This window comes from Otolemur garnettii, unplaced genomic scaffold, assembly GCF_000181295.1.
Source record: "Otolemur garnettii isolate 467f Iridium unplaced genomic scaffold, OtoGar3 scaffold00081, whole genome shotgun sequence".
Classification (NCBI taxonomy): domain Eukaryota; kingdom Metazoa; phylum Chordata; class Mammalia; order Primates; family Galagidae; genus Otolemur; species Otolemur garnettii.
The window spans coordinates 4,139,536-4,160,097 of NW_003852476.1; the positions used below are offsets into that span (position 1 = coordinate 4,139,536).

Sequence of the window (20,562 nt, forward strand, 5' to 3'; positions counted from 1 at the left end):
AACCTCCAACTCCTAGGCTCAAGTGAGTCTCCTGCCTCAGCCTCCCAAGTAACTGCGACCACAGGCTCCCGCCACAATGCCCGGCTATTTTTTTGGTTGCAGCCCTCGTTGTTTGGCGGGCCCGGGCTGGATTCGAACCTGCCACCTTAGGTGTATGTGGCTGGCGCCTTAGACACTTGAGCTACAGGCACTGAGCCTAGAGGACTGATCTTAATAGGTGTTTGACCCTATTACTATATCATATGCTAGATGATTTCTTTGCAGGTTTAAACAAGTATATCCATTTTACATTCATGATACACCATGTTTATTATTCAAATTGGACTGTTTAACATATGTTGGCTCTTCTAAGTTATTAAATAAAAGTTAGACCTCTTTCCAATTATCTGTAATGAAGGTTTAGTGCCCAAATTTGAAGGAATTAGGGTTCTACTACTTAAACTTGGGAGGTGTAGCCAGAAAGTATATCTCACAGGACCATTATTGGTATTCAGAACTCAACTTCACAAAATTTCTTGATAAAACTTAAATATGTCAGACCTCTTAAGAGATGTCTCATAGTTTTGTAAAATTAAGATATAGTTGATAAATGAAAGTTTTTGTACATATTTGTGGTTGGAGATACCTCATTGTTTTGAATGACCCTAGGGTATCTCATCATATAGGGGCACCCTAAATCATTTGGCCAGTCCTGTATTGATAGCGTCATAACCACTGTTGATTTTTGGCAGTTTAACCATATTCCTCAGAATGTAAAGTCTAAATATTAACCTCAGTCCAAATACTACAGACTTGGTAAATGAGTAGGAATAACAATTTAAAATAGAGCTTTTCATGTTATTTCATTTAGTGAAAACTTTGCAAGTGAGGCAGTCACTTCAGTGTCTGGCATTCCTGAAGAACCCAATAGAGCAATTTGCACTGGCACCTAATTATTTAGAAAATTACCTGGTTGTGAGGAGAATGACGATTGTAGTTTTTGGTTTTTTTTGGACCCAGGCTTAAATTAAGAGTGGTAATCCGGGCAGCGCCTGTGGCTCAGTGGGTAGTGGCCCCATATACCCAGGGTGGCGGGTTCAAACCTGGCCCCAGGCAAATTGCAACTAAAAAATAGCCAGTATTGTGGCGGGTGCATGTAGTCCCAGCTACTCGGGAGGCTGAGGCAAGAGACTCACCTAAGCCCAAAAGCTGGGGGTTGCTGTGAGCTGTGACACCATGGCATTCTACCGAGGGCAATAAAATGAGACTCTGTCTCTACAAAAAAAAAAGAGTGGTAATCCATTTCCAGTAATTAAAATCCAGTAAAGATGTTAATTCACTTATTGTTTGGCTCATGCAGTTTCAGAAACATTTGTCTAGTATGTGAATAACTTCCCAAGGATATTCAGCACATGGAGAAGAATCCCAGTGAGAAAACACACTCTTTCTTGTAGCTGCTGGTAGCTTCTATTTTGGGTGATGATCAGCTCTGTTTGATGAAGAAGATGATATATGTCCTCGGTTCACCCTCTCAGCCATGTGCTCATGAGTTCTTGATGCATGCCTTCTAGTTCTCATAACTACCCCTTCCCCACCCTAAAGGTCTTTGCCATATTTTTATTTTATAAAGGGGAAGCAGTTTTGAAGTGCGTAGTAAAAGGAAAATACCCTTTGTTTTCCTAAGAGCATAGCCTTCAAATTTGTGCTCCCTCAAGATTCTGCCTTTGTGTGTCTTCTTTGCCCCTGGAAATGACATTATTACCCAGTTCTTCCTGGGTCGTCTTGGATTTCTGGAAGTCATTGGAATGTAATTACCAAAGGAGCCTATTAACACAACAGGTGTTAGAACAAATTCCTGGTGTCTTTGATAGTTTCCCAGAGCTTGAACAGGCATATTCCACTGACTGATGTGCCATTTTTTTCAGACCTGGTTATTCTTGGTGTATGAGCCGTGTGTAATAATGTTCTAGTAGCTTGTAGCAATTCCAGAAAAATCCATTGTTCTTTTGCAATAGACATTTGCTTCCAAAATAATAGTAACTTTATTTTACTGGGACTGAAACCAGTGTACTGTTCTCAGAATCACTGATTTCCTTTCCAACTGTCTGTAATGAATACTTACTGCCCATATTTGGAGGAATTAGATTTCAACTATATAAACTTGGGCAGCATGGCCAGGAAGTAATTAGAGTCTTAATCTCATAGAACTGATACTAGCATTCAAACTTAAGTTTCACAAACTTTCTTGATAAAAATCTTTACTTTATTCTCATTCTCAAAGACCATCTCTTGACCCTAATAAATTCATGGTATCACCATTTTTCATTTTGATCATAAGCAATGTGACAACCTCTTACGGATTGATTAGGATAACCTCAGACATTTTACCTTTTGAAGACAGAACCTCAGGAGCATGTACTTAAGAAGATTACTGGGAACAAACTTAAGAGTTGCTGCCGCCACACACTGTATCCATGTAAGGAGGATTAAAGTGTCCCTATGGTGTTTGCAACCTTGGGAACCGTCTTCTCCTCTGTGTCACACGGTTGCATCTAACCTTACATTGATGATTTTAGATTTGTTAGCTGATATGGAAAAACATAAACAGGCCAGTTTGGTGGATCTTCAAATTAATGAAGTATCAACAATAAAGCTGTCTGTATTTATGGGCATGGATTTCAAGTAAGCGTAAAAAGCAAGCTATAATTTTAAATAAAAGGGTCAACGTAATAGCTAATGAGTTATCCAGGTGTATGCTTAGAGTTTACCGGGGTTATTGAGAAGGCTGCCAACATTCTGGTTTCAGGAGGACACTGTCACCTGCATCACACTGGGGAGAGTTAATTATCTACGTGAAACTCTTGGGCTCCACAGAGGTGACCTTAGTCCCATGTAGAAATAATGGCCAACATGGAGTGAGCCTCTGTGGGGTGCTGAGCACTTGGCTGAATACTTTCACTGTGTTATAGTTCATACTTCCAAGAATTCTGGGGTGATCTCTCTGCATTCACATACACACGGATAGATACGAATGCTCATATGCGTATTGCTACAAATGCAGTTTGTTTTTGTTTTCACATAAATGGTGATAAATAGGTATTGTTATGTATTGAACTTTATAACCTTCCCTCCCTTCCTTCCCTTCTTTCATCCGTCCTTCTGTCCATGTGTCTGTCTCTTCTGAATATGTTAGATCTTTCCATGTATCTAGGAACCTGGCATTTTCCTTGTACCCCCAGGAATTGGATTCTCTAGCACTAGTTCTCAAACTTGGCTGCATATTGTAATCACCAGTGGGGCTTGGAAAAATCCCTATAGCTGGGCCTCGTACCTGAGATTTTGATTTTATTGGTGTGGGGAATATCAGTATCAGCGCCCAACATTTCCTAAAATACTCCCGTACGGAAGGACACGGAGGATTCTGTACTGCAAATTGTACATCTTGTTTACAAGGTTCTCAGTACCTCTCTGTGTTATGCCTGAACATATCTGCAGGAAAAATCCCTAGATAGGAAGCCCAGGAGTTCTTCTTAGACATGGATTTAAAGGCCAGATCATTAAAACAACAATGGAGGCCTGGTGTGCTCCCACCTCTAATCACATCACTTTAGGAGGCTGAGGTAGGAGGATCATGGAAACCTAGGAGTCTGAGGTTTCTTTTTCTTTCTTTCTTTCTTTCTTTCTTTCTTTCTTTCTTTCTTTCTTTCTTTCTTTTTCTTTCTTTCTTTCTTTCTTTTTTTTTTTTTTTGAGACAGAGGCTCATTTTGTCACCCTTGGTAGAGTGCCATGGTGTTATAGCTCACAGCAACTTCAAACTCTTTGGCTCAAATGATTCTCTTGCCTCAGCCTCCCGAGTAGCTGGGACTACAAGCACCTGTCACAACACCTGGCTATTTTTAGAGAGAAGGTCTCACTCTGTCTCAGGCTGGTCTCTAACCTGTGAGCTCAGGCAATCCACCCATCTCGCCTGCTAAGTGCTGGGATTATAGGTATGAGCCACCACACCCAGCCTGAGTCCAAGGTTTCTATGAGCTAGGCTGATGCCATGGCACTCTGCCCTGGGTGACAAAGTGAAACTTTGTCTCCAAAAAAAATAAAGGAATGAAAAATAAAACAATACGAGGCACTGAGGCGGTACAGCTGCCTCTCTCCCGACAGTTGTTAGATCCCCATCAGGCTGCTCATCTTACCCACCCCCCTATCCCCCGGTGTTTTTTTTTTTGGAGGGTTATATATGTAAGTACTTATGGAAATGGCCAACATGAAGAAGTCCTTCAACATGACCTGAAGTCCTCGGTCAAGGCTTTGTGTCTGTGAGCCTTTTAGTATTGTCTTCACTTTTAATCATCAGAGGGGTGTGTGTGTGTCCTGGGGGCTGGCAGTCCTGACTCAGAAGCAGAACCCCCAGACCACACGATCCCTGAACTGGGGCACAACTGGGGGCTGCGGGCCGCAGGCCTCTCAGTGCCTTATCTACACCCAGACTTGCACATGACTGAAGGTTTGCCATCACTCCGTAACCTCTTTTGAAGATTTATTATGTAAAATTTGTAAGTAGAAGTTATATGAAACTCGCCCTTGCTAGAGTGCTGTGGCATCATAGCTCACGGCAACCTCAAACTCTTGGGCTCAAGCAATTCTTCTTTCCAAGGGCGCTTCTTCCCAAGGGAGTTCCAGTTTTTATAATATAATGTGATTCCGTCATCTGCCCATACTGTTTCTGGGTGGCTTCTCCCTGCCTTACCGTGAGCAGGACTCTGGAGGAGATGCCTGGGTGGTTCTGGACTCAATGCAAACCTCAGTGCCTTGCCCAAAAGGCAAGGCAGGCAGGCATTGTGGAGAGATGCGGACTACGGTAAACAACTCACCACACTGTCATTTTAAACCCAGGAATCACCACATACTTAGCTTTCTATAAACATTTGCACATTTATGATGGCAAATAATGACTGTGTCTACATGTGCTTAAAACAGACTTTCTGAGACAGAATTGTGAAAGCAGCCAGGCATGGTGGCTCATGACTATAATCCTGGCACTCTGGGAGGCCAAGATAGGTGGATTGCTTAAGTTCAGGAGTTCAAGACCAGCCTGAGTAAGAGTGAGACCCTGTCTCTACTAAAAAATCAAAACTAGGCAAGCATTGTGTTAAGTGCCTGTAGTCTCAGCTACTAGGGAGGCTGGGGCAGGAGGATTGCTTGAGCCCCAAGAGAGTTTGATGTTGCTATGAACTATGATGATGCCACAGCACTCTACACAGGGCAACAGAATGAGACTGTTTCAGAAAAAAAAAAAGAAGAAAAGCTAAAACTTTACCTGCATGGGGTGGTGGGTTGCTCTCAACATATGTATCTTGGTGCTCTGGGCTGAATCCTTTTTTTCTGGGGTCAGCTGCTAAAAAAAAACAAACCCCAAAAAACAAAATTGTGAAAGGCAGTGGCCCCAGGTACTTATGTCTTGAGGGTTTGCAGTAGTGACCAAGTCACAGTTGCTTTCCCAGCCAGAGAAGATGCCTTCAGACTTAGAAGTGGAGTGAAGGGTCAGGGCCAACGGAAAATGTGAAGAGAGATCAGATCAGCACTGCAGGGGTCGGAGGTCACAGGGGACGTGCTACGTGGGAGTTTTCGCACAAGTGGTTGAATCAGGATATTTAAACCTGGTTAAAGTCTTCAGAATGTACAGGAGAGATTTTTCTAAAATGACTTCTTCCATGCTGCCCCCAAACTCTCAGAGAATTTCCCATAATTTGCAGATAAGCTGTCTGACCTGCAGAGCCCTTGATTTAGTGTTAGCAACTTCCCTACAGAGATTAAACCAGCCTCATTCCAGAAATTTGCTCTGCTGATAAACACTGGAAAGTCAGAGAAAGGAATCCGGGCAACATCTTCCCACCAAACAGTAGTTAACAAGTATGAATTTTCCTTTCAGCTTTAAGGAAGTTCTCTCCCCGTATAGTGTCCATGTAAAAGCCATCAAACTTGAGGGTGCCAGACAGGGAGGAGACAGCAACTGCAGCATCTCGTGTGGCCTCAGACTGCGCCGCGCAGGGAGCAGTTCCTCCAGGCTGGAAAGGACGTCCCACTGGGGAGGACGGGCTTGCGACTTTTAGCAGCACGGTCCACCCTTTTTCCTTTTGGTCTGGACTGTTCGGAACCTCACACCGGAGTTTTGTGTTCCAGTTTGCTGGACATGGGTTTCTTCTTGTCCTGCCTCCTGGGCTTCTCTATCTTGACTTTGGTCTTTTTACTCTGTGTTCAACTTTGGTCTCATTTGTTTTCATGGTAGACTATTTCAGTTCACTTTCTAGCCAAACAGGGGAGGCACAATTTCTATGTGTATATGTATATGCACACCCCCCCACAGAGAGAGCTTGTCTTCATTTTTATAATGATAAAACTGAGTGTCAGAGAATTCAAGTCTCTTGCTTGGAGTCACTTTGAGAAGGAAGAGGTGGAGCCAGTCACCGTGGGTTTTGCAGGTCACCCTGGGTTCCTGGTTGCCTGCCCGCCTGCTGCGTCTGTTCACCAGGTCTCCCCTAACTGAGCACTGACACCTGCAGCGAGAGAGATGGGGGTTTCTAACTGATGTTAGCTCAGAATCTTTGTTCCATGTGATTTTTCATTTTCTGCTGCAGCAATTGTGTTGCAGTAATCTTGGTATAAAGGGAGTTGGAAGAACATTTTTTAAAAAAGGTGGTGGGGGCGGGTGGGCAGGAGGCTCTTCACGGTAGCACAGTGGTTACGGGACCTGCCACATATGCTGAGGCTGGTGGGTTTGAACCTAGTCCAGGCCAGCTAAACAGCAATGGGACAAAAAATAGCCAGGCATTGTGGCAGGCACCTGTAGTCCCAGTTACTTGGAAGGCTGAGGCAAGAGAATCACTTAAGCCCAAGAGTTGGAGGTTGCTGTGAGCTATGACACTATGGCACTCTACTGAGGGCGACATAGTGAGACTCTCTCTTTCTCTCTCTCTCTCAAAAAAAAAGAAGGCAATTGGTGAGTTTGAAAATTTGCAAAAACGAACTTATTTGTGAAAAATTTTAGTTCTTTATAGTTCAGCAAACTGTCATTTTCCAAGTGTACCAATAGCAACTTTGTCCACAGATTGCTGCCTTGGTGTTAAAATGTAGTCCTGATATTTGAGAAGGAATGTGATTGAACTGCATCTGGCTTAGAGTCTGTGAGAGCAGTTGGCAGTGCTCACTTCTCCAGGGGGCCCGTCTGGGGCTGCACTGGGCAGAGGAACTGAACATCACTATGTGGAGAGGACCTTCCTTAGCTTCTTTAATTCATAGTCAACTGTGCCTGAAGTTCTGGAAACCATAATTGTTGAAACTAAGTGTGTATCTATTCAATTTCTGTCTCAGAATTTGTCTGAGTTGTTTTGATTGTGAGGAAGTTTTTAAAAATGCCTAATAATATATCTAGTTTTTTTTTTCTTTCTTTTTTTAGCCAATGTCTTTTGGTATTATTTGCATTTTCTGTGTGAATGGCACCAAGGGGCTGGCTGCTTGTTTGTGAAGGTCTGAAGGTTTAAGTATCTAAAGGGAGGTCCTTTAGGTGGGGGACATTTTGAGAGGTGCCACATTCAGGTGCACACACGCGGACAGCTCAGCAGAGGAACGGCAGGCATGCGAGTACAGATGCCCCTCGAGTGTCCTGGCACTCGAGTATCCTTTCTCAGTGACCGATGGCTTTTCTCTTGGATCATCTCTGAAAGAGCTGCTAGGTGACTCAGGAAGGCTGCATTCTACACGTTTATTTAAGAACAAAAACAGGCTCTGCACCTGTGGTTCAGGTGGCTAAGGCTCCAGCCACATACACCTAAGGTCGTGGGTTCTAATCCAACCTGAGCCTGCCAACAATGATGGCTGCAAGCAAAAAATAACCAGGCATTGTGGTGGGTGCCTGTGGTCCCAGGTACTTGGGAGATTGAGGCAGGAGAGTTGCTTGAGCCCAGGAGTTGGAGGTTGCTGTGAGCTGTGATGTCACAGCTCTCTACCCAGGGGGACAGCTTGAGGCTTTGTCTCAAAAAAAAAAAAAAAAAGAACAAAAGCTTAGGCAAGCAGAGCTCTGCTGTGACAAAGCTGGCCATTGAGCTGCAGGTCTTACGTAGCTCCAGGTTTGGTTCTGCTTTAGTACAGTCTTGGAGTGGATCCCTTGGAGACAGAGAAGACAGAAACCCAAAGGGGAAAATGATTTGCATTTCTTTTGACTGCAGTTTAAATTTGTTTATTGACTTAACTCACAGTGGAGCACCAAGTCTCATGCCGTGGGGCAGAGCCCTCTGGCAAGGCTGTGATGTCTTGGTGGGGAGCTCCAGTGACACTTTGGCTTTGGCTGTCCTCCCAAATGATTGAGATGTGATGTCCTGGCTTCCAGACTCTGGTTTCTGTCACGTGAACAGCACAAATTTCCTAACTTGAAAACCTTGTTCTATTGGCTTTAGAGATTTTAACCTGTGGTTAAATTATTGAGTCATGACACAGAACAGTTGCTGCCAGGTTTCAGAGTGAAGATGTGGAGGTGGCTCCTTTGCTCTGCACACACAGGGTAGGGGTGGTGATCTTGGCAGGTGCCTGAGACTCTGGGCTTGGAGACAGTCTGTTAAGTATGTGCTGGTTGAGGCCTGGTCTGGCTTGAGGGTGGGCATGGACTCACTGGCTCCTTTCCCCCTTCCCTAGGGAGGAAGTGGAGAAGGAAGGTGACAGTCTGGCCTCCTCTGCACCCCTGCCCACAGGGACGCAGAGCACTGCCGGAAGCAGACAGAGTTTTCAGGGTGCTGGTGGGATTTTGAGTGTTGGGATTGGTTTCCCTGGATGGTGGATGCTTTCACTGGTTTCCTCCAGCATGAGAAAAGTAGCTGGGAGGACTGCTGGGTGTGTTGTCAGGAGCTGCTGCACGAAGTGCCCTATTAGAACATTTGTTCGGGGCCAAGTGTGTGGGAAGGCTGCCCCTCCACTGGATACTGGGAGACGCCCTTTCCGTTTCCTGATGGAGAGGATGTTGAGACTTGGGGGGAAACACAATTCCCTTTCAAATGTTTCTCCTACAACCTTTACACTGTATTCCATGATTTTTTTTTAAAGCTCCAGATAGTATTTGGCTTGTGGTGTGCTTGGGAAATGAAACCAGACATGAGGAATGTGAGAGGGGAGAGATGGCCAAGAAGAGCTGCAAAGTCATTTTTTTCCTTTCACATTTTTCTTGATAAGCAAATTTGGGTTAATGTTATCATGTTGTTGCAACCCAAATTACATGTCAGGGCCCCTGGGAAAACTGTGCACTGTGAGGCACGCTGCGGCTGGCTCTGAAAACAATGGGCATGGCCCTGGAGTGGAGCGTCCCCAGCCTTCCACTTAAAGGCACTCCTGTGACCTCATTTTATGTCTGTGACATAGATTCTATTGTTTCAGACATTCAAGACCATTTATAGTACCAAACAGTGACACTATATATATATACATATAGTATATATATATACATATAGTATATATATATATATATGTATATAGACAGACAGACACACACACTTTGTTTTTTTTTTTTTTTGAGGCAGAGTCTTACTCTGTTGACCTAGGTAGAGTGCCATGATGTCATAGCTCACACATCCTGGGCTCATGTGATCCTCATGCCGCAGCCTCCTGAGTAGCTGGGACAACAGGCCCACTACAATGCCTGGCTACAATGACTATGTGAATGTTGAGATTATAACTAGAGAATTTGATGCCAAACTCCATCCATCTTGATTAAAATACTACAAGAACAATAATCATGGTCCCTGCTGCCCTTTGCAATCATGCAAAAACTCCATCAGATTTTAACCAAGTTGGTAGTTAGTAGGCACTCACAGCCCCGCGCCCCACCCCCACCCCCAGCTTATCTGGGCTGCTGTTTCTCCTGTAACTGCTCTGGTTAGAGGAAAACCACGGTAACTTAGCCAGCAATTGGATCCCTCCGTCTGGACAGCCATCTTATAACGTGTAGTCGAAATCCCTGATGAGCCAATTAGAGTGGCGCGAGTATCAGCGTAGGTCCACTTGTTAACACAGCCTCCCAGTTCCCCCCATAGAGATGCTGGCTGTGTCTTGCTTGCTTTGTGCAAAACCAACTTTACCTATCACTTGTATGGTGGCATCATCAGAAGAAAAGTGTTAGGGAGGGTTTTCTTGTAGACTGTAAGTTGCTCTCCAAAGTTTTTATCATAATTATCACCATCTACATTCCCTAAAATTTGGCCTTGTCTTTTGACTGTTGCCACATGGAGAATCTAGCTTGTTTTGCTGAAGAGCAGTACAAATGACTCTGACTTTGAGCTAGGGCACAGATGGATTGAATTTCTTATTCTTTGCTAAGCAAAATGCACCTGCTTCAGAATCTTAAGAAGCTTTTTAATTGCTTCCTTGTGCACGGCATAGCAATAGTCATGGGTAATGTTGTAGATGGATTGCAGTTGGGATGTCCAGGAGGTGACTGCTTCCTCTGCAGATGCCAGAAGCTGAGCTAGGAAGATGTTCCTGGCTCAGAGCCCAGCTGTCAGAGTAGAATTAGTCCCTTCCCTCAGGCTGATCTGATTCAAAAGGGGCCACGATGGGCGATTGTAGGCCCGGTTTCAAGAGTTGCACATTTGCTCTTCACTAGACAGAAGGACCAACTCCCCTGTCTCCGACACGTCCTCATTGGTCTGTGATCGTCCCGCACAAGGGTTCTCATTTTCTTCACCATGTCTTTAGCACCTCACCCCACGTCAGCGCACTAAAGGGGCTCCAGTGGTGATGAGTGAGTAAATGAATACGTCCTTGGGCGAAGAGTTCCCTGAGTGTAAGGAATTGGAGAAATGTCTAAAAGATTGTATCAGTGGGTCAATTTCCAGTGGAGCTTACTTCGGAATGAATTAAAAGAGCAAGCATCAACTAGTTTGGCCAGGGACTCCTTGCTCCAGGGAAGTACAGGTAACCCTGGGATGGAGTCCTTTGGCAAGGCTGCCGTCAACATGGTGATGCTGGGTGGGTGACTGCGGAGGACCTGGTGATCTGACTGACTTCAAATGTCCTGGTGGTTGTTCAAAACAGACCCTCAGACAGTGTGGGAAGACCACCCAGTCACACATCTCTGCAATGCAGAGATGGGGCCATCTGTTCTCTTAGGCATTTATGCTTTTGCATTCAACAAACATTTGTTGAGAACAGTGTGTACCAGGGACTGAGCAAAACTTAGCCCCTGCCTTCAAGATCTCATGGTCTTGTGAGGAAAACAGACACAAATTTGGATTTTAAAAAAAGGGTGCCCAACTACATATGTGGTGTAGGGTTATGGAAAGGGGTGTGTGACCATCCCCGGGAAACCTAGGGCCCATGAAGCATCGTGTGAGGAGTCCTTGATGGTGGCTGGGAGAGGGTCAGGGGAAGAACACCCCAGACCAGGGGTACCTTGGGGTGTGGTCTGAAGGGAGACAGCCATATCCGAGGGCTTAGGATGGCAAGCACATGTGGTTGTGGGTTTGGGGGAAGTGTGGGGGTGCACAGTGTTCTGGGTGTAGGAACGAAGGACACTTGAAGGGGGTTTGCAGGACTCCCCTCCAGGACACGAGCCTCAGCTCTGGCCTGCCTGGGACTCCTTGCTCAGGCCACACTGCTCCTTCCCTCCTGACGCAAAGCGCAGCTCCCCATGCACCCACCGAGTCCTCTGTGCTGCACACCTCCTCTGCCTGGGCTGCTCTCCCCAACACTGTGCTGGTGGGGGCTGGCTCGTTTTATCCATCAGGTCTTAGCTTCAATGCCCGCTGTCCGGAGGGACGCTCCCTGACTGTGCTGTGGGAAGCTGCTGCTCCCTCCTGCGCTCGCCACTGCCCCCGTTCCTCCACTCCCTGCTCCCCGCCATCTGTGACACGGACCACATCAGCAGCTGCATTCTCCTTTACTTGACTTTCCCCAGGCCTTCCTCAGTGCACGTAGTTCCCTAAGATTCCTGCTCTCGTTTTCGTCTCTCTTCCCCAGTGCCCAGCACAGTGTTTGCAGGGCGTGGCACATAGGCGGGTACACATTTGACTCAATAGAGTAGACAGATAGTGTGATGGGTGGGGCAGCCCCTGGTGACCTTCATGGGCCCACATGGGTATGCCACCTTTTTTCATGGTCTTTGGGCTAAGAATAGTTTGCGCATATTAAATGGTTGAAAACAAAACAAAAGAATAATATTTAGTGACATGAGAAATGAAGTTCACATTTTGGTGTCCACAGTAAAGTTTTATTAGAACATAGGCATGCCCAAGTTGGTATCTGCGACTGCTTGTGTGATAAAGTGGCAGGGTTAAATAGTTGTGACAAGACCTAATGGCCTGAAAAACCTTAGAATATTTACTGTCTGGCCCTTTACAGAACGGGTTTGCTAAACCCCAGGCTGGGGAATCAAGGGTCAGGGAAAAGAGTTAAGAAACTCTTGTTGTCATTGGGATGAGAGGGGAGGGGAGGCTGACTGGGGTGCAGCCTTGAGATTGGAGAGGGCGGGACTGGATTCCAGCACCCTAAGCAGGCAGGCTTCTCACCTGCAGGCCTCCTGTCCCAGGCCTACCCCTAACCGGCTATGCTCCTTATGGGCACCTCTACTCTGACCAGCAGATCAGTGTCCTTCAAACCTCTTTCCTCCTGATTGCTCCCCCCTTCCCACCTGTGAAAGTCTCACCTGTAAGGTGGGACTGATGGAATGTCCCCGATTGTTGGGGTCTCTCATCACTAAGGTGAGAGGTGGGTGAGAGGGCCAGTGCTTCTCAGGGATCAGTGGGATGATCCTTTTGCTCCTTGTTTGGGGCAGTGTGTGGGAGCACAGGCTCTGGGCACAGGGTTCTGAATATGTGATAAGACGGTTTTGTGTTGGAAATCTCCAAGACTTGCCATCACCTATTGTCCAAAGATGGGTCTAATCAGGGGCGTTGTATTTGGGTTCCATGGAGGAGCCAGCATTAAAAACTTGGCCTTTGGGTTCACCAAGTCTTTCAAATACACATCAGCTCTAAAAGACAATATTTTGGTCCTTATTTATTTTATTTTTTTTTTTTGAGACAGAGCCTCAAGCTGTCCCCCTGGGCAGAGTGCCGTGGCATTACAGCTCACAGCAACCTCCAACTCCTGGGCTCAAGCGAGTCTCCTGCCTCCGCCTCCCAAGTAGCTGGGACCACAGGCGCCCGCCACAACGCCTGGCTATTTTTGGTTGCAGCCGTCATTGTTGTTTGGCGGGTCCGGGCTGGGGATTCGAACCTGCAACCTTTAGGTGTACATGGCTGGCGCCTTTGCCAGTTGAGCTATAGGCGCCGAGCCTTTGGTCCTTAATAAAATGATTTTAATTAGTTTTTTTAATGTAACAGGCTCTGTATCTTATTACCCATATTAGACACTGGCCAAGACCTTCAGATTCTTTTGTTTATAGAACTGTTGGCATTTTCTTTTTGAGACTTGAAACATGCTTTAGGGTGATTTTTAGATCTTAACCTTACCCCCACACTCCCTCCCCTCCTCAGTACAGCTAGAATGTGATAGACTGTGGGTCTAAGTGAAGCAAGTCACAAAAGGAAAGCTCTTGCTGTCTCTCTTCCTTTCCCGAACACTCTGGTTGTGCTCTGGTGTCCAGAGCACTGAGTGACGTGTGTCGTGGGCATTTTCTCTCCTGGGCTGACTGTTGAATGAAGGAAGAAAGACCTAGATCTCAAAGCACTCTAAGCTTTAGCTTTACATCATGAGGGTACCAGACCATGTCCAGTTGGGAAGGTTAGCAAGACTGCTGGAAGAGGGGGCCGGAAGTGAACTCTAAGGCTTTGTGTGGCTCATACAGCCCTCTGCCAGCTGGCCCTGCCCACACTAGCCTGCTTTACCTCCTTGCCCTGGTTTCCCAGTATCCTGAACCCTGCTTGCTACCTTGTGTACACGCACACCCAGTCATGCAGACCCTGGCTGTGATCCCTGAACAGTCTCAGTTTGCTGAGGACAGGACGTGCAGGAGGCCTCCGACTGGGACACTGGTCCTGCCCTCAGCACACGGTGCAATGAACACGACAGTTAGGTTGTGATAAGTGCTCACCCACGTGTCCATCTCTGCTGTTGCTGCCTGTGCTGCCTGCAAGAACTCAGATGAAACACTTTACCGCAATTTGATGTTGCTGAGGCATTTCTACTCTATTTTATAAAAGTATCAGTTTTGTAACAGATTGGAGGGGAAACAGTGAGTTCTTTACCACAGATATTTGAGAAGCCGTAAGTTGGATATTTTTGATACGAACATTTTTAGATGTTTATATCCCCCTCTAATAGAAGTAAGTAATCATATAAATGTTTCTTTTCTAAAAAATCCCATTTTATTAATTTTGAAAGTGGTATGTCTCCATGGTAACAACTTGGGAAGTACAGAATTTCTTGTTTGTTCAGCCTCAGAGTCTCTGCTGCTCACACTTTGCTGCATTTCTCTTGTCCTTTTTTCCTGCTTACATATGTGATTTTTTCTTTACAAAAAAAATGGGACACCATGTACTTCCCTTTATTTGTTATAAGTATTTGCATGTCATTAAATATTCATTTGCAAAGGGCTGCTAGGTGGCCTGTCATCTAGTTCTGCCATAATTTACACTTTTTGTTTAGTACTATTCTTTTATTTGCTATTCTAGATAACGCTTTGAAAATTTCTCTGAAAACATCTTCAGTAGTATCACCAGATATTTCTTTAGCCTGTTTTGCAGAAATAGAAATACTAGGTCAAAATATGTGACTATTTTAAAGTTTTGATACTTGCCCTTCAGAAACATTGACCTGAATTTCAGCTGCCACCAGCTGTGCTCGTGGCTCCTGGTGCTGTGTCCTCTCTGCATTGGTCCTGCCTGCTGGGAGGATGTTGACGGACAAAGACAAGGGCAGGCAGGAAGGAGAGGTCCACTTAGGTGGAAGATGAGAGGAGTGCACGGTGGTCATGGAGCATGGGAGGTGGCCTGTTGAGTCAAGTCTGGGATAAGCTTAATCTCTGAACAGACAGAGAAGTTGGACTGAAATCCAGCTTGGTGGGACACTGGAAGGCAATTTAGGGTGGTACTGGGGAGCCACTGGCAGATTTTCATCAGGGAGATGAGAGCACAGGGCCCTGCTCGGAGAAGTTGGAGGTGTTCAGCACAGCCCCTTTCCACCGCAGGCTCACACTCTTCTTCTGCCTGAATGCCCCGTTTTCTGCCTTCTCCCCGCATCTCCACATCTCCATCAGCAGCCGTCCCCAGAGTCTCTTCTGGAAGCCCCCTGCTCTGTTGACTTGGCACTTGTGGCTGTGCTGTGTCCTGCTTCCTTTGCTATCACCCTTTGGGGAGCTACTGTCCCCCTGGGTGAGCTTCCAATGCTGCCTGTTCATCTCCACACGCTCAGGCGCATGGAGGGCGCTCATGCCACCTGCCAGAGGAATCCCCAGTCCTGCACTGTCTCAGGGTGTCAGCAGGGAGGATAGTGGACGTCTTAGCTCATCCTCTGTTTCAGAGCCAGTGAGGGCCGTGACCAGGGAACCCTTCCCAGAGACTTCAGTTGTGACCATCAGAGATTGCTCTCCCTTCACAGGAGTGGAAGGCTCCATTCTAGAATTTTTTAAAATTAATTTTTAATTAAAAGCATAACTATGTACAGTTACGGGGCACAATGTGATGATATGATATACAATGTGGAATGCTTAAATCAAACTGATTAACAACACAGCCATCGCCTCTCTTATTTTTTGCGATAAGACATTGAAAATTTCCTCTTAGTTGCTTTGAAATCTACCCTTGCATTGTGCACAGTAGGTGGGAGGACTCCATTCTAGAATTGTTTGCAAATGCTGGTTGTTTTAGAGAGATTTTACCCAAGTTTATGTCATAGTATTAACTACAAATCAAGAAATTAATGATAGATTTTGGAACTGGGATCTCTTGAGTTGGAGGATGTGATAAATTGGTGGGTTGGGATTTCAGAACAAAAACAGAGCCAGAGAAGACATGCATTTCCTTACTGTCCAGAACTGCCCACTGTTCAGTGTGGACACACCTGTTCTGGTCTCTCGTCTGTGTCTAGACTCGGAAGTGTGTGGACCACCCACACCCCATTCCTGCCACCATCCTGCCTCAGCTGTGCTGCTCTCTGCCCTTCCACCTTGTACAGGGCCAATTCTCATCCTACCGTTTTTTTTCCCCCTTCCTTTAACTTCATTTCTTTTTAAAATTTGAAAGCCTACAACATATATATGAATACATGCTATACAATATACACTATACTATATATATATGAATACATGCTCATTTTTTAAAAAGTAGCATGAAAGGAACATTCCTTTCCGTGCCTTTTCCCAATCCTGTTCCTCTTTCAGAATTAGGAATTTGCTTTGTATCCTTCCAGACCTTTTGCTGGAAACAAACCTGTATGGAAGCAATGAGGTCTCCATAGGAGATTATTTTAAGAAGGCACTTGGCATCATGCTTCGCGCATTCTTCTTTGACTTGCTTTTTTTTTTCACTTGACAGTTGTCACTTAGAAATTTTTCCAAATTACATAATTACATAACTTATCTTTAAAAACATCTCTACAATTATTTAAAACTTTTCTTGTGGTAAAAATTCAAATTATAAAGAGTGTGGAGTAGAAAGGAACAATGTGCCTACCCTGTTTTTATTTCTGTGCTTACCTACTGTTAATACTTTCTTGTGTATATTCATAAATATTATATTCTTTAAAACAGGTAATCTTGTAGTATGCAGTATGTATCATATAGTATCTTGAAAATTTTCCCCTATCTATATACACAGATGCCTTGTTCTTTTGAATGAGGGCGTAATATTCTATTAGGTGAATATGCAGTATATGCTCTGTCAGTCAACCACCCCAGCGACTGTCACAAACTGGCCAACATAAGGAGCTAGGCCTGCTGTACTGATATGTTCGTGTGGTACATGTCTAGTCTGTGAAAATTAGGTCGACTTAAGGAGGTGCAAGCAAACAGACAACCTACACAATGGGAAAGGATATTTGCATTTGTGAATCAAGACAAGAGCTTGATAACTGGGATCTACAGAGAACTCAAATTAAGCAACATAAAAGAGCCAACTATCCCTTGTATCACTGGGCAAGAGAGATGAATAGAACCTTCTCTAAAGAAGACAGACAACTGGCTAACAAACATATGAAAAAATGCTCATGTCCCAAATTATCAGAGAAATGCAAATCAAAACCATCCTGAGATATCACCTAACCCCAGTGGAATGGCCCACATCATAAAGTCTCAAACCTGCAGATGCAGGTGTGGATGTGGAGAGAAGGGAACAGTTTTACACTGCTGGTGGGACTGCAAACTAATATCCTTTTGGAAGGAAGTATGGAGAATCCTCAAAGAACTCAAACTAGACCTCCCATTTGATCCTGTAACCCCATTACTAGGTATCTACCTAGAGGAAAAAAATTTTTTTACCATAAGGACACTTGCACTAGATTGTTTATTGCAGCTCAGTTTACAATTGCCAAATTATGGAAACAACCTAATGCCCACCAACCCAGAAATGGACTAACAAGCTAGTTATGTTACAAATGGTATATATATACATGGAATACTATTCTGTCACTAAAAAAGATGGTGACTTTATTTCTTTTCTATTAACCTGGATGGAGTTAAACCACATTATTCTTAGTAAAACATCTTAAGAATGGAGAAGCAAGAATCCAATGTACTAACTCTGATATCAGGAAAATTGATGCTAGTACATGGTAAGGGTGGGGGAATGGAGGAGCAGAGAGAGGGAAGGGGTGGGAGGGTCATGGTGTATGGCACACCTCTTGGGGGTGCGACACAATTATAAGAGGGACTTTCCCTAACAAATGCAAGCAATGTAATCTGGTTGTTGTACCCTCAACGAATGCCCAACAATTAAAAAAAAAAAAAGGTGGTCAACTATGGAGGTTCTACTATATATAATTTATTTAACCATTTCCCCACTCATTTCATCTTTTCTGTTTGAAAAATCTCTGGTCCTTCTAGCTTATGCTAAGCCACTCTTGATTTGTTATGAATTTAAATTATCCAACACAGTGGATTCACAGAATGCCCCCTCACTTCCTAGTGCTGTGAGGGTCCTGGGGCTGTAAAGTGCTTGGTGCACAGCCCCACCCTCCCTTTATCACAGTCTACCAGGAGGATACACTCAGAGAACAGATGAAATGAATAAATGGATATATACGCCTTAGCAAGAATGTTATACATTCTACTCCTGGAAGGTAAAGGGGGAGAAATTGGAATCAGATTTAAAGGACCAGTGGGAGATCTCCTACTGGCAAGGAAGAGAAGGTTATTCTTCAAGGAGAGTAAGAAGAACAAAGCCGGGTGGCAGGAACGGGAGTGCGCTGTCCACAAAATAACCAGTGTCAGTGTGATAAGGGAGAATGTGGGAGGCAGGGCTAGGTCGTACTGTTCACTTGGTCACAGCAGACACTGGACAGATGAACAGAGGACGTGTGCTCTCTGCCCCCACGGGATCCCACACCTCTCTGTGCCCTGCACAGAGCACAGGGGGGCTCTTTCTTGAACTCATCTGACCTTTTAAAAATATTTGTTCATTCTTGCAGTCCTAATCACACCATGTCCTCTTTTTTCCCAGAGTTTAGTCACATCAAGAAATAGAACAGATTCAGCCATGGCCCCAAGGAAGAGAGGCGGACGGGGTATTTCGTTCATCTTTTGCTGTTTCCGAAACAATGATCACCCAGAAATCACGTACCGGCTGAGAAACGATAGCAACTTTGCACTGCAGACCATGGAGCCGGCGCTGCCCATGCCCCCCGGGGAAGAGCTGGACGTCATGTTCAGTGAGCTGGTGGTGAGTGCCCAGTTTCTGTCCCAGCAGGGGTGGGGGCCAGAGAGGGACAAGAGGGAATGTGTACTTTTCCTTTTTGATGAAGCAGCCTCATTCATCCTTGGTGCCTGCTCCCTTTCTGTCAGTGTGGCGTCTGTGGAGGAGGTGGGGTTAGCAGAGGTCAGTGTTACCACGGTCAGGTGCTTTGCCGTGAGTTAAGCCTCAGAGGGATTTAGACGTTCAGGTCCTCACATATGTGGCAGTGCTGCGTCCTGAGCTTCAGGACAACCTTCCTCAGTTGCCCGCCCCAGCTGAATCTGTCGTGTGCCCATAAATGATTCTTGCATCTGCTGCATACCTTTCGGGATTCCTAATTTGTCCCATCCCCCACTCCCAATGTATAATGTAATATTAATGTCTTTTTAAGAATTAGTCACTTCCTATCTTATCCTTGATCTTTTGGTGAGAGACATTACTACTTAAGTATAGTATGATTATTTAGCCTAATAATAGGATTAGAATAATAACTATTGTGGGAATCTTTTTACAGATACTATCGTAATTTAGAGTTTACTGAAATGAGGAATGTATCTAGTATAAAACTTATTCATCTAGGGATGTAAATCTGCCCTTTAGTTTAGCTTTTTGAGCATCTTTAAAGTGATATTTCTTGCCGTTCTGTGTTTCAGAGGATATTATGACATTGTTCAAAGGGCTCTGGCACAGGGATTATCAGGATGACCTTGGTTCTAATCAGTGCGCTGACTTCATCTGCATAAGTGTGGAAAAATACATGTTATTTTTCTGAGCCTATTTTCTGCAAAATGGAGGAAAAAATAATACCTCCTCTCCTAGGTTTGATGTCATGTTGAAAAGAATAGTACCCAGTGGGAGTGGCCCAGTGCCAGGCCTTCCAAGGTGCTTACCACATGTTGGATGATGCTGCACCCCCCTTGATCTCCACTGCAGCTCGTCACGTTGCTTCTAATCAGAGAATTTATATTGGTCAGCACATACTAGGGAGTGCTAGCGTTCTGCAGGATTTTTAGGTCAAGAGATTAATGTAGGCTATGTCGCTGCTCTCCAGGGGTAGCAGCTGAACTGACTATGTCACTGCAGCTCCAATAGACCACAGTTTATTTATAAAGCAGGAAGGTGAGCCACTAGGAAGGGCAAGTGAGGCTGATGTCTGCGCCTGGTCTCCGGAGTGGAGGGAGTGGGGGAGAGATGACTCTCGCAGCATGTTCACACTGGTCATGTTGGGAATCTTCAGTGTTTAAGGCAGGGATCCTCAAACTTTTTAAACAGAGGGCCAGTTCACTGTCGCTCAGACTGTTGGAGGGCCAGACTGTGGGCCCCGGGATGAGTCGGCTGCTAAGCAGGACAGGCAACTGCGGTAAAAACACCCAGGGGGTGGGCTGCTTGTGACCCGTGTGCCGTAGTTTGAGGACACCTGGTTTAAGGTAACTTTCCCCTGTCTCATCCCTACTGCATGAAGAATTCTGCTCTACATGTTAAAGAAATTGAAAGCAGAAAGCTGGAACCTGTCTCCAAAGATGTGACGGTTTCAGTAGCAAAAGGGGATCTGTGATGAAGAAGGAGTGTGGCTCCCAAAGGAACAGGCACCAAACACCTGTGCAGAGATGGTGTGTGTGCGTTAGCGGGCGTGGGGCGGGGTGGTGATGATGGCGGCCAGGGAAGACTATCTGGGGACATCAGCAGGAAGTGAAGGCCAGAAGAGAAGTGGAGGGAGCAGTGC

At 45.2% G+C, this 20,562-nt stretch overlaps 1 protein-coding gene across 2 annotated transcripts in view; it reads left to right on the forward strand.

Moving 5' to 3' along the window:
- Window positions 1-20,562, forward strand: part of DAAM1 (dishevelled associated activator of morphogenesis 1) — a 182,279-nt gene that overhangs the window by 53,633 nt on the left and 108,084 nt on the right. For both annotated transcript variants that reach the window (XM_003794419.3, XM_023515859.1), the window contains exon 2: window positions 18,609-18,827. In XM_003794419.3, the coding sequence (XP_003794467.1) occupies window positions 18,645-18,827 (183 nt within the window). In that variant the 5' untranslated portion in view covers window positions 18,609-18,644. The remainder of the gene's footprint in view (window positions 1-18,608; window positions 18,828-20,562) is intronic.